The following is a 12256-nucleotide window of genomic DNA, read 5'->3' as shown; positions in this document are numbered from 1 at the left end:
CAATAAATAATATTAACAGATTAGGTTCCTGGAAAAGTTTATCAGTTTTTCTTATCTCTAGCCTATTTCTCAAACCCTGTTCCCTACCTTTGCCTGTGGCTAAATTAACTGCAAATGTGACTGACTTAATGGAAGGAGAAAGGAGGGGAGAGAAAGAGCCCCAAGTTTTCATAATACAGATTTAAAACACAGCAGCTCTGAAATACTTCCCCTTGGATTTTATTTCTGAAGGAGCTGTGGGTATCAACCTTATTTCACTGTTGATTTAGCATTCAAACACAACTGAAATGTTGTCTAGTTTCACTCTGCCTTCTGCAAAAAATTCTTGATGGACAAGCTAGTTATACCTTTTGCCAGCCCCTGTAAGTTATCAGAAGAGTTGCTCCTCTTTTCTCGAGTAATAAAGACAGAAGATATCAGCCTGCCTTGCATAGTCTCGTATTTTGGTGGAAATCAGCATTTAAAGTGTTACATCTTAGAGCCCAAAGGAGAAGGAAGCTTCATGGAAGATAGTTCTTCATTTATATGCAAGACTCCTGTTGCCATCCATAAATCACTCAGGCTGCTATTATAACCCAGAACAAGCTGGCATCACCCCTAAATACAGAAGACTGCAAAAGATTAACAGAACAAAAACAATAAAGAAGTCATTAAAACACCTAGATGATAAAATGCTTGAAAAATATCTCCCCAATTTCCTATGGCAAGACAGTGACTGAGCCATAAATCAAAGCTATTCTTCCTCAAGGGATGTGCAGGGAGAAGGCAGTACAATTTGTTAACATGAAGGACTGCAACTTTTACAGTAATGGGGAAAAGCAGAAAACTGATCACTGCCCTCAGTTATTTCAAATGCACTCTTCCTTCCTTCCATCAAGGAAAAAAAAAACCTTGTTTTTAACAGAATCAATGTAAGTTAATAGAATATGGTTTTAATGCTAGATTTCATTTAATTAACTCTTAGCTTTTTCTGTGTTACATTTGCATTGCTAAAAAACTAAAACTGTGGATTGTGCTGGATGAATAGGTTAAATTGTTTCTTTGTCAAAAGTAACTTTCACCAGCACATAAATGTTCATGTTACAGTCTTTGTATCATGGAAAACAAATAGTTTTTCAAAGCCAATAACTGGTCCATTATATGCTCCTCGGTGATGATACACAAGAAACAATGACAGAGAAACAGAATTTGCTTTGAAGTCCACAAAAAACAAACAAATAAACAAAAAAACCCCAAACCTACAGCATTCATTGCATTAAGAAATTTTGAAATCTACCAGTTTTCATGCTATCTTTTTGCCCTGCCACTCTGTCAACTTCATCTGAACATGCCTGAGGTCTGCAATAAGTAGTGGGATGCAAATGGCTGTAATAAACAACAAGAAAAATAATACCTAACACCAGACTCAAAATAGTTAAGATGCCCACAATTGTAAAACATATTTCTTCGATAATGGAAGGTTTCCAGAACATATATACAAACAAAATACTTAGAGTTACTACAGTGTGAGTAGCATAATAAATAGAAATGCAAACTTTTGTTCTTCTCCCCTTTATGTTAAAAAATGAAAAAATTAGAATGATTCCAACTACAGTTCTGTACAGATATTCCATCTTCGCAGATTTGCAAAATGTTGTATGCTGTTTCAAAGTCCAAGTGAAGCCACAGATCCAAAGAAATATCAGCAGAATTACAGAAATTCTGACGCTTAGTAGAGTGATCAATGAAATACTGAGTATCCAAGAAGTGATGGTAAGCAATTTATAGAAGACATACATGAACTTGGATAGCACACGAAATTCATCTTTTTCAGGCAGAGATTTTCGTAGCGATACCTGATAATCAACCATTGATAAGGAGATACCACAAAAAGACATAATAATGGCAGCATCTAAACAAAACACAAGGAAAAATGTTAAACCAGGGAAAAAGATATGTGTCTTACACTATGATTTCTGAATGAAGTTTTAGAAAATTTCATGCTTTCCTAACATTTTCTTTATCCCAGTTTTATATTTACTCTCTGCTCCAAAGCAAGTCACCTTAATTTTAAGGTTCACTTTAGTTACTTAAATCTAGGCATCTGATGCTGTTTGGTATGCTTATATTATCCTGCCCAGCCCCTGATCCTTAATGGCCTTGCCTAAGTTGCATTGCCATCTCCATACACAGGTGACTTAGGAATTCCCAAAGTACTGCAAATAGACCATAAAAATTTAAGTTTCAGTGACTGATATTTGCAAGTCTGTGGTATCTAAAATGTAGAAATCTATAACTAAGACTTGGTCCTTCACATGGTCATATCTAAGATGAGATTTGCTGGATCCTTTTCCCTGAGTAAATTTTGACTCCATGGACTTTGAAGGAATGCTAGACATCAGTGCAGGTAGCCCCATTTGGTTAGATAAATTCCAACTGTGAATAAGTCAATGTCCTGCCAATAAATCTGCTAGTTTTAGAGCTGGAAATGGTACAGCTGCTGTCTTGCTTCTGAGAGTTGAACCAGTATCTCTTCACCATATTGCATTCTACAGTGCTGACATATCCTTAGATTTATTTCTAACTCTGTCCCTCACCTGTAACATGGCTGATGGTAGTGAAAGCTCATGGGGCTGCTTTAATTATGTTACTGATTTCCAAATGCCTAGCTAGCAGTTTTAAAAGAATCTATAAGCAAGACTACACAAATCATACTGCTTTGCAAATTACATGCTAATTGCATTTAAGACCTTATTTTCAAGTGATGCACCATTGTATTTCTATTAGATATTACGACTTTTTATATTTATGAGATATACTATTTATCTATGACCTTTCATTTTTATAGTGAAATCTTCCTTCTCACCGATTTAGCAGAATGGACTATCTACTAGAGAGAAATTCTAATTAAATGCAGAGTAATAATACAGTGGACTGTATGTTTTCCAATGTATGTGTAAAATGTTATCCAGTCACAAGTTATGTTTTTAGGTAAGATACTCAACTTGCAACATAAGGAAAAAGACAGACTTACATTGATAGAAATGAGTTTTGTCGTGTTCCATGAGGATGTAAATCTGAAGAAAAAGTTGTGGTATGATCTTAAGAAAAGTCTTGAACACCCTGAGCATGTTAATATCAGTCACTGCATCAATAGCTTGTTTTTGAATGAAGATGGAAGGGTCTGCTTCAGATGCATCTCTGCTGCTTGTTTGTTTAAAAGCAGCTTGGCAGCCATATTTTAAAGCAAACCAATACCTATTAAAAAAAGGACATTTGATTAGGCAGCACTTTTTAGAAGACCAACTCAATAAAATGATACAGCCTTACAACAACTTTTTCCATCTTCTACTCAGGTAAAATTTTGTCTGATATCTGTCTGGTATCAGTAATACCAGAGAATCATTTAAGCCCAGCAATACCATGCAATAAGAAAACGAATAAGAACAGAATGAGAGTTGTCTGAATAAAAATTACAAGCTTTATTTTTTAGGTTCTTATTTCTTTAGAAGTACTGCATTTCTGAAAATTCCCTCAGCATCTCTCCTCAGTCTCTCTTTGAAATACTCATTCACTTTCTTTGTATCCTTTTCAGGGTATTAGTGAATATCCAGCTGTGAACATCCACATCTATGTAAGTAGAATATAGCTCCAAAAGCCCCAACTATAATACCTGATGAATTGCAAACATAAAAGAGACATTTAAAAAAAAATTACTACTTTGTTACTTTCTAAATACACAGGAAGACTTATATTTCAGAAAATAGTTTTCAAGACATATGGATTCCTGGGTCAAAAGATGCTGTTAACAATCTGAGTGGTTTTACATGAGGAAGCCATTTGCCTTGGCAAATGAGTGCACCTGAATGACTTTAAGAACAGTCCTGGTTTATTTTTTATTAAGCCTAAATTAACACTTTCTTTTAAAGAGAGTAAATGCAAGGATACATGGAATTAGTCAGTTACGAGTGGTGTTCATTCCATGTTGTAAATAACATATTCTGTTCAGGATATCCCTAATGCTTTGCTTGGAGATAAACCTAGCTCTTATTCCCATCTTCAAGACCTTTGCTTCAGGCTTGTAAGTGTGGTTAGCACTTTATAGGGGAAAGAACACAAGTTTTAATCATAAACTCTTTTGGTAATTAACAGAGGAGATAGCTGTTGTACATGTTAATCTTTACATCTGAGTTTGGGAAAACAGGATGGTGGCTCTAACTTGATGTTCTAACCAGAACTCCAGATGCTGGAAATTACAGTATTTCTGCTGCCCCTAATGGACTCAGATACAGAGCCACACAGCCCCAGTGAGTGATCTGATTCAGTGCATTTCTGTTTTGGAAGTCAGGAAAGGTAGAAAATGCTCTTTTCTGTTATAAACTAAAGGGAGCAATTGCAGAAGTGGGTTTCACAGCAAAAGACCTTTTTCCAGTGAACTGTTCAGCAGCAAACAAAGACTCTTTTGGAACGAGTAAACAAATGAAAGCAGGGAGAAGTATCTCCATTAGTATGCATGTAAATCCTGCCTTGAAGCAAATCAATGCTTGCTCTCTTCTGCTGGTAACTTGACTTCAAGTGGTCATTAACACTGGCTGGGCAGATTGCAGCCTAAGCTTTGTAACTCTGCAGCACTGCAATAAGCACTGTTATTGCTGGTAACTTGGCAGGAGCTTTGCAAGGCCTCAGAGCTGAGGCTTGCCAGGCTTGCTCTGTTTGAAATTTTCTTGACCTGTCTGTGACTTTGTATTGCTTGGTTTAGCTTGGGTTTTCTGCAGCAAAACTGGTGGTTTCTTCCCACTGACCAGGTGGCTGATTTGTTTTACTTTTCTTTTTTTTCACTTTTGCGTCATACAGTCATAGTTTTTTATAGGTAACAGTAACAGTCAGATATGCATCAAATGAGATATTTATTACATATATGATGATGCAGGATAGAGAACTCTAGTCTTGCTATGATAGCAGAGGTCCTTAGATGTGGAGAGATAGGATACAGTGTAGAAAAGCACATACATAGAATGATAAGGGGTGGCTTGAAAAAAGGGATAGGAATGAAAAAATATGTGTGTAATAATTTTAACTGTAGTATTTATACTATTATTATTATTATTACTGAAGATTTTTATGCATAGAAGTATTCTTTCTTTGCCTGTAATAAATAGATCTAGACTAATAATGAGTCTTGGAATCAACTGTTAGAATTTCACTTATACTAAGTTCTTGGCTTTATAGATATATAAATCCATATGTTTGTCCATAAACAGGATTTTGATCACAGCAGCCTTCAGACATCACTTCCAAGCCTATTTCTGTCTATTTAGTTCCCAGATGTTTTGAGCTTCTAATATTCCTCTCCAATGAACTCATTTTGACTATAACTAGCAGGCAAGGACAACGTAAGTAGTCCTTTTTTAAGAAAACTCACTGTTATTCAGCCAATCTTTCTAGCCTTACAAAGATTACTGGAGCCTTTCCCCCTCAAAAGAAAACCTAATTTAGCAAATAAATTATGACAGTTGCATCATTCATTTGGATCTATTTTCTTGAGAAATTAAGCAGAACATCACAGGCCAACACTTGATTATCTTAGACAGTTGTACAAGACTGCTTATACAAAGACTGAGACAGGCAAGGTCCTATGCCTTAACTTGCCTCCTGCTTACATTCCCTAATACTGCATCTGAGATAACTTAAAGATTCATGCTAAAGTGCAGCTTCCTAATTGCCTGACCATCCACAGGATCACACACACCACGGACCTGATGAAACTCACACCGTTGCATTTACCATATGTAGAAAACAGAGGGCAGCAGATCATTAGACACCCAGATCTCACGGGATCGTCTCATCCCGGTATAACACTGGAGCACAGTACTCTTCTGCTTACTAAGGCAGCTAAGAAGAATCCCTGACTCCTTCAGAAGTTAAAAGTTTAACACCTTCACCACCTCTAAAAACCAAATCCTTTGACCACAGGGAAAGCAGTGTAGGGGTCTCTTCCACAGCTACAGGCAAGACAGCCAGGATTGGCAGGTCCTGGGTTAAGTGCATGCTAGAGGATTCATGACTTTGTCCCTGCTATGTTAAGCCATCTCCTTCATACAAGAGTATGTGAGAATTGCAACATGGTAGGAGTAGGTGTGGAGCAGTTTTGTTACTATTCAAGAGTCTCAGGGGAAGAGCCTTTGCTCTTCTCCTTGCAAAGATTCATAGACTGCATCCCTGCCATTCAGGCCATGTGTTGGTTCCATGAGCTGGCTCTAGATCTATTATTTACTCCCAAAGGAAACTTGTTTTTATTTTTATGTTTTTGTGTATTTATCTTATTCTTCCCTGAATAATCACTCATAAGGAAAGAACTGAACTGTTTGGCAAGGCATCTATTGCTTTTTCTGTTTATAAAACAATTAATATTCCAAAACATCTGGTTCTTGCATTCAAGATGTAAAAAATATGGAAAGTTTGCAATGTTTTCAAGAAAAAACAATTGGGTAGACTGATCTGCTAGTTGTCCATGGACTCACTCACCAGAGCCTGTGTTTGTCCAAGCAGCAAGAAGTGGAAACCAGCTGCACAAATTTCGAGCTGCAGAGCTCACAGCTGAGATGGCAGGTGATATGCAAGGCAAGAAATGTCCTAAAAGGAGTATTTCAGCTGGATGCATACCTGAAATCACTTGTCAACGTTTTCAAAGCACATTCCTTCTGAGCACTGTGTACTAGGTTTATACTGTTACAATGGGGTACACTGTGTATTTGTCCCTAGTTGTAGCGGTTTTGGTTAGTCCGCTTCTGACTTTGAATTCCATATAGAATGCATGTTTTTTTCAAGTAAAGTCCAAATACTTCTACTGCTCTTTAACTATATGTTAAGCAAGGTGGCATTCTCTGAGCTCCACAAGCTTATGTTACTTACTGTAGTTCACTGTGACAAATTTTCATATTTTAAGAGTATTTTGAGTTTACACCCTCATTCTCATCTGCCCATTTGGCATGCAATATAATGACATTTTAGGAAGGGCTCAGAGCCAACTTTTAGACCTAGTGTTGAACTATGTTCCCAGCCTAGAGCAGAGTTCAGTCCATAGTAAAGGGTAGGTCAGGTTCAAATTTTCTCCTTTATCATGCCCATGGCTCACTTAAACCCTGTGCCTGCTCTGAAACTATTCTGGTTATATCCCTCAAATCTATTTTCCTATAATATATCTATATCTATAGAAGTTCTGTGCTTCAATATTCATAAACTGCAAAAAGTCTTTTAAAAAGGCACTACAACTGTAATAAAAATACATTAATTTAAAGTAATTGATTAGTTATGTATTTTTAGTAGAGGTACGTCCTAAACGGAATATGAAATGGTTAAGTCAATAATATAGACAAACGCAGGTTTACCATTTACTTTTTTTCCCTATAAATTCATTAAAGAGAATATGGTTTTCACCATTTCAAGGTATATAAGATACTTGGAAGCCAACAGAGTAAAAAACCTACAATTTCTTTACAACTGGAACTGTCATATGTGAATGGCAAAGAATTATCAGTGTCTCTAAGTAACATTCACTTTGATAGGAGAACAAAAAAATGGTTTCTGCCTTTGTAGTGTTGCTTTGTGGAGAGCACAAATGACAGGGCTCCTACTTATTATAAACACTTGTGGAAACACAGCTCCCCTGTCTCTCTTTTCTTGAGATGTTCCTACATACTCATCATCATTTCACAAGTGATTAAGTTTGATCCTGTAAAATTAGGAAGGCTTTGTCTCTGGCTGGGAATTCACAGGGGTGACAGCTATTTGGTTTTGTTGCTTCACGGGCTTCACATGTGACAAGCAAGCTGCCTTGCCAATGTTTCCATATCGCATGCTTCCCCTCAGATTTCCACTGACTTTGCAACACAATCCTAGTATTATGCTACACATCCCATCTCATCAAACTACACCGATAAATATTTGGGTGCCATTTAGTAGATCATACAGGCAGGTTGCAAGTGGCCTGGTAATAATGACTGTCCTGTCTAAATTCTGGTCATGCAGTCACAGCTTTCAGCATTGTATAAATCTTTATCAAAGAAAAATTACTCTGTGCTGCATGTCAAACTTCACCTTCTAAGTATCAAAAATACTTGGATTAAATCCATGGAACTGATGCACTAAGTCAATACTTAGGTCAGTAAATTTATATTAAGAAAATGTGATCAAACACATAGAATCACAGAATCATTTAGTTTGGAAAAGATCTTTAAGACCATCGAGTACAACCATTGCTCTAGCACTATCAAGTCCATCATTAAACCATGTCCCTAAGTGTCACATCTACATGTCTTTTCAGTATCTCCAGAGATGGAGACTCAATTACTTCCTTGGGCGCCTATTCCAAAGCTTGTCAACTCTTTCAGTGAAGAAAATTTTCCTAATATCCAATCCAAACTTTCCCAGTACAAGTTGGGGCCATTTCCTCTCAACCTGTCACTTGTTACTTGAGAGAAGAGACTGACCCCCACCTGACTGCAACCTGCTTTCAGTTGTAGAGAGCAGTAAGAGTCTGACACAGGATGTAACTGTGACATCTCCAAACCAGATGACCCATCCTCCTCATTATTATTCAGTTCCACTTGCAGAGTCTCATACCTGTAATGCCAGAGCACCTGTGAATGTGGGGTAGTCACAGGGGAGACACACGTGCTGCACTGGGCAGGAACTTGTTGCCATAGCCCCCTAACCTTAAGTCACTGTGCTCAGCCAGGTGAAAAGTGGATAGGGAATCATCCATATCATGCATTCTGCCTGCCTGTGGGGCTGTCTCAGGAAAGGGTGTGAATCTAGCAGCCTGTGTCTCTCTTTCTGTCTATCCCTGATACTCCTCAACCTCCTCACCTCCTCCCAGAGCTCTGTCACTAAGCAGTGGAGTTCCTTTACCAGAGTGCATCTCCCACAGGTATGCTCACTGCTGCCAGCTGGTACTGCTTCAGAGCAGGGTTCACCCTGCAGCCCGTCACCTACATTGGCTCTGAATTTTTCTCACTGCCTTTTAGAAATACGTAATGAAATAACCCCAGTTTCAGCAAAGTGCTCACATTTACTCTGATGTCTCATGGATTTAGAATTAATCTTCACAAATATGCAAAAAAATCTTTTTCATCTGCTTCTATTCAAAGTTGCAGGGCGTTCTGATGTACCTTTAAGCATCGAGAGGCACAACAGCAGCTGCCAGTATCACAGTGGCTGCTGCCTACATGACCTTCTATTCTGACAGCAAAAGTTATGACTTGCCAATGTTTAGTCTCCCACAGGTGTGTCCTTGGCTGATGAAGCTCACTGCTACACATCAGACAGCGCCAGAATTCATACGGTGCCCTAAGGAAATGTCCCATTCTCCCACATTCCCTGACTGTGTTATTGTCTTAATACTGTCTGTTATGTCAAGACTGTTCTCCATTCAACAAACGTCTGTGTGAGCCATTTAGATGGGTCAGGCTGACTACAATTTTATTCAGCATAGTTGTTGTGTATGTTTTTAACTTAATTTTGTCTCCTTGCAGAACATACTATTTCATATGAAATATAATTGCAGGTATGCACTCTTTCCAATAAAAGAAACTAAAGCCTTCTTAGATAAGAAATACTTTAATTTCATTTTCCTCTGATTTTATATATATTGCATATATTTATAAACATATATATACAAATATGATTTTCATAGTTATTACTTAGCACTGTCAGTGTGACAGCAAAACCGAACTGATTCCCATTGTTCTGTGCACTGTACAAACCTCCAGTACCGAAAGGGTACCAGTTTGTAAGTCACCAGTTCCAGTACCTAAAGAGAACCTAGAAGAAAGCTGAAGAGGGACTTTGTACAAGAGCATGGAGTGATAGGACAAGGGGGAATGGCTTCAAACTAAAAGATGGGAGGTTAAGAACAAGATATTAGGATGAAACTCTTCCTTGTTAGGGTGGTGATGCACAGGTTACCCAGAGAAGCTGTGGATGCCCCATCCCTGCGAGTGCTCAAGGCCACATTGGATGGGGCTTTGAGCAGCCTGGTCAAGTGGAAGGTATCTCTACCCATGGTAGGGGGGTTGGAATGAGATGATTTTTAAGGTCACCTTCCAAACCAAACCATTCTAGGAGTCTAAGTTCAAAGATGGAGCAGGAGGTGTAAGAGGATATGAAAGAGGGAAGAAGGAAGGAAAGAAAAAAAGGAAAAAATGAAAAAAGATAATTTGGTAAGGTGTGTTCATATCTTATAATTTCAAGCATCCAGAGTTCAGTGATCAAATCTTATTTACTGGTAAGGCCCTCATTTTCCTCTTTGAATGAACAATATGGGTTCCTGCCCCAAATGACTTTCTGGAGAATCTCACCTTAACAAGTGTGACCTGACAGAATCTATTTTTATCCATTTACTGCAGAGATAAACCTGAGTGACTTGTTGTCTAAACTAACTGCATAAATCAGATGACTAAGAGGGAGGACAGGAGGAAGTTGTACCTTGGTACACCTAAGAAAAACACATATAATAAGAAGTATGTAATAGTTAATCACAAAGGCACAAGCACAGATGCCAGCTTGCTGTTACCAGCTTATACGTTAAATTATGCTTTATAACACTGCTGAATTGTGAGGAGTGGCTGGAAGAACTTTGTAACTTATACATAACATGTTGGAAATTTTCCAAGCATAAGTAGCAGCATAGGAGAAAATATCATTTGTGCAAAAAAGAACAAGCAACCAAGATGACAACACTGTCAGAGTAAAGAACAAAATAATGTTTACTAGATAATAAGCCACTCAGAGAATATGGAGCTAATTCTGGGAAAGACTCCAAATTATAGAAATTCATGGTAAGAGATATTAATTGCAAAGGGTATGAGTTCAGGTAAATCCAAGAGTTTTGTGGATTGCTTCAGAGTTAAGGTAATCCACTAAGAAACAAAGTTTCCTATCACCATTAAGTGCTGCAAGTATTTTTACTAACTATTCAGCTATTCATTTCTCTCCTGAATCTTGGTGAGTTTTCTACATATGGTTAGACAGGTTCAAACATAACCTCTTCAGCTGTCTCAGCTGCTTAGTGTGCCTAACATCACTTTGAAAACTTGTATTTATCAGTTGCAACAGTAGTACACTTCAAAGCAATCGTTTTTATTAAGTATGCCCCATCAAATGGCTGATTGATTAAATAGAGCTGAGTTGTGAATGATAAAAATCATTACTTACAGATATATGAAAGAAGAATTACATGTCCATCAAAACCTGACAAAATTTACCACTGGCATAACCAGACAAAAATCCTTTTGCTTTCATAGAGCAGTAATTGTTAAGGCCAGAATTGGTCTTGTCCCTGAAGCCATACTAGGCACTTCTTAATAACTGTCCTAAAGCAACATGGTTTCTTATTTGAAAATAAATTTTAAAATGTGCTTACCTTATAAAAATTCCACACTGAAAGAGATGAACTAGAAAAACCAATTTCAGCTTCCCAGTATCAGTACCTTCCCAGTCATTTTTAAACCACTCATAACTAAATATCTGAGTTATTAATGATGAAAGACCTCTAAAACACAGTATCAATATACTCCAAGAATATTGTCCTTGACAGAAATATCTACTAGCTACCCAAAAGTCCACTCCAATATCAACTACATAAATTATCATTCCACCAACTAAAAAAAAAAAATTCTGCTTAGTAAATTTCATCATGTGTGGAACTTTCACTGTCATCATTCTCTCCTTACTTCGTGTAAAGGAATCTAAATGCTCTCCTACAATAGAGTCTTTTTCCTGATGATAGCCCCTGCTCATATGGTTTTATACAAAGGAAAGTTGGGTTATCCATTTTTAGTATGGCAAAGGGACTTGCATTTTTCCGTGCTCTTGATTTAAATATTAAATTAACTTCTAAAATACACATCTATTTTGAAAAAGATAAATGTAAATTGTCTTTTTAATTGATGGAGTCGTTCTTCATTACTGGTTCCTAAAAAGAAGAAAAAAAAGAAGATTAGCAGTAAGAATATCTTCATCATTTAAAATATCATACAGCAATTCTCTTGACCATTTGAACAGGCAAGTACAAAACACAGAATGTGCTGAGATAGTGGTGAACAATCAGCCCAAGAGAGCTGCATTTCTGAACCTGCTGGGATCACCCACTCTCCCAAACAGTGACTCTCCACTCAAGCAGCTATTGAGATAATTCCTAAGAGTTGCAAAACACTAAAAAGCAAGCAAGTTTTTAAAAGCAGCTTATGGAAAAAAAGACTGATTCCGTCCCAGAACT

The 12256-nt window shown here is 37.4% G+C and overlaps 1 protein-coding gene across 1 annotated transcript; it reads right to left on the bottom strand.

The window, feature by feature from the left end:
- Window positions 1-1247: 1247 nt before the first annotated feature.
- XKR9 (XK related 9) lies at window positions 1248-11804 on the bottom strand. The gene is made up of 3 exons (XM_010405093.3): window positions 11402-11804; window positions 3014-3237; window positions 1248-1891 (listed from the first exon to the last, which is right to left on the bottom strand). Exons 1-3 carry the CDS (start codon window positions 11776-11778, stop codon window positions 1248-1250), a joined length of 1245 nt encoding a protein of 414 aa, XP_010403395.3. The 5' UTR covers window positions 11779-11804.
- Between the last annotated feature and the right edge of the window lie 452 nt (window positions 11805-12256).

The sequence above is a fragment of the Corvus cornix genome, chromosome 2 (genome assembly GCF_000738735.6).
Source record: "Corvus cornix cornix isolate S_Up_H32 chromosome 2, ASM73873v5, whole genome shotgun sequence".
In the NCBI taxonomy this organism is placed as follows: Eukaryota; Metazoa; Chordata; class Aves; order Passeriformes; family Corvidae; genus Corvus; species Corvus cornix.
The sequence above is the reverse complement of the archived record's forward strand: the minus strand, read 5'-3'. Positions and strand labels throughout refer to the sequence as shown.

What these genes read in the sequence shown, in the direction of transcription:
- XKR9 (XM_010405093.3), bottom strand. Translation starts at nt 11,778, where the DNA reads ATGAGCAGGGGCTATCATCAGGAAAAAGACTCTATTGTAGGAGAGCAT. An exon ending in CAGTGTGGAATTTTTATAAG is followed by an intron (nt 3,238 to 11,401) that starts GTAAGCACATTT and finishes TTTTTTTAATAG; the next exon opens with GTATTGGTTTGCTTTAAAAT. An exon ending in CAAAACTCATTTCTATCAAT is followed by an intron (nt 1,892 to 3,013) that starts GTAAGTCTGTCT and finishes TGTTTTGTTTAG; the next exon opens with ATGCTGCCATTATTATGTCT.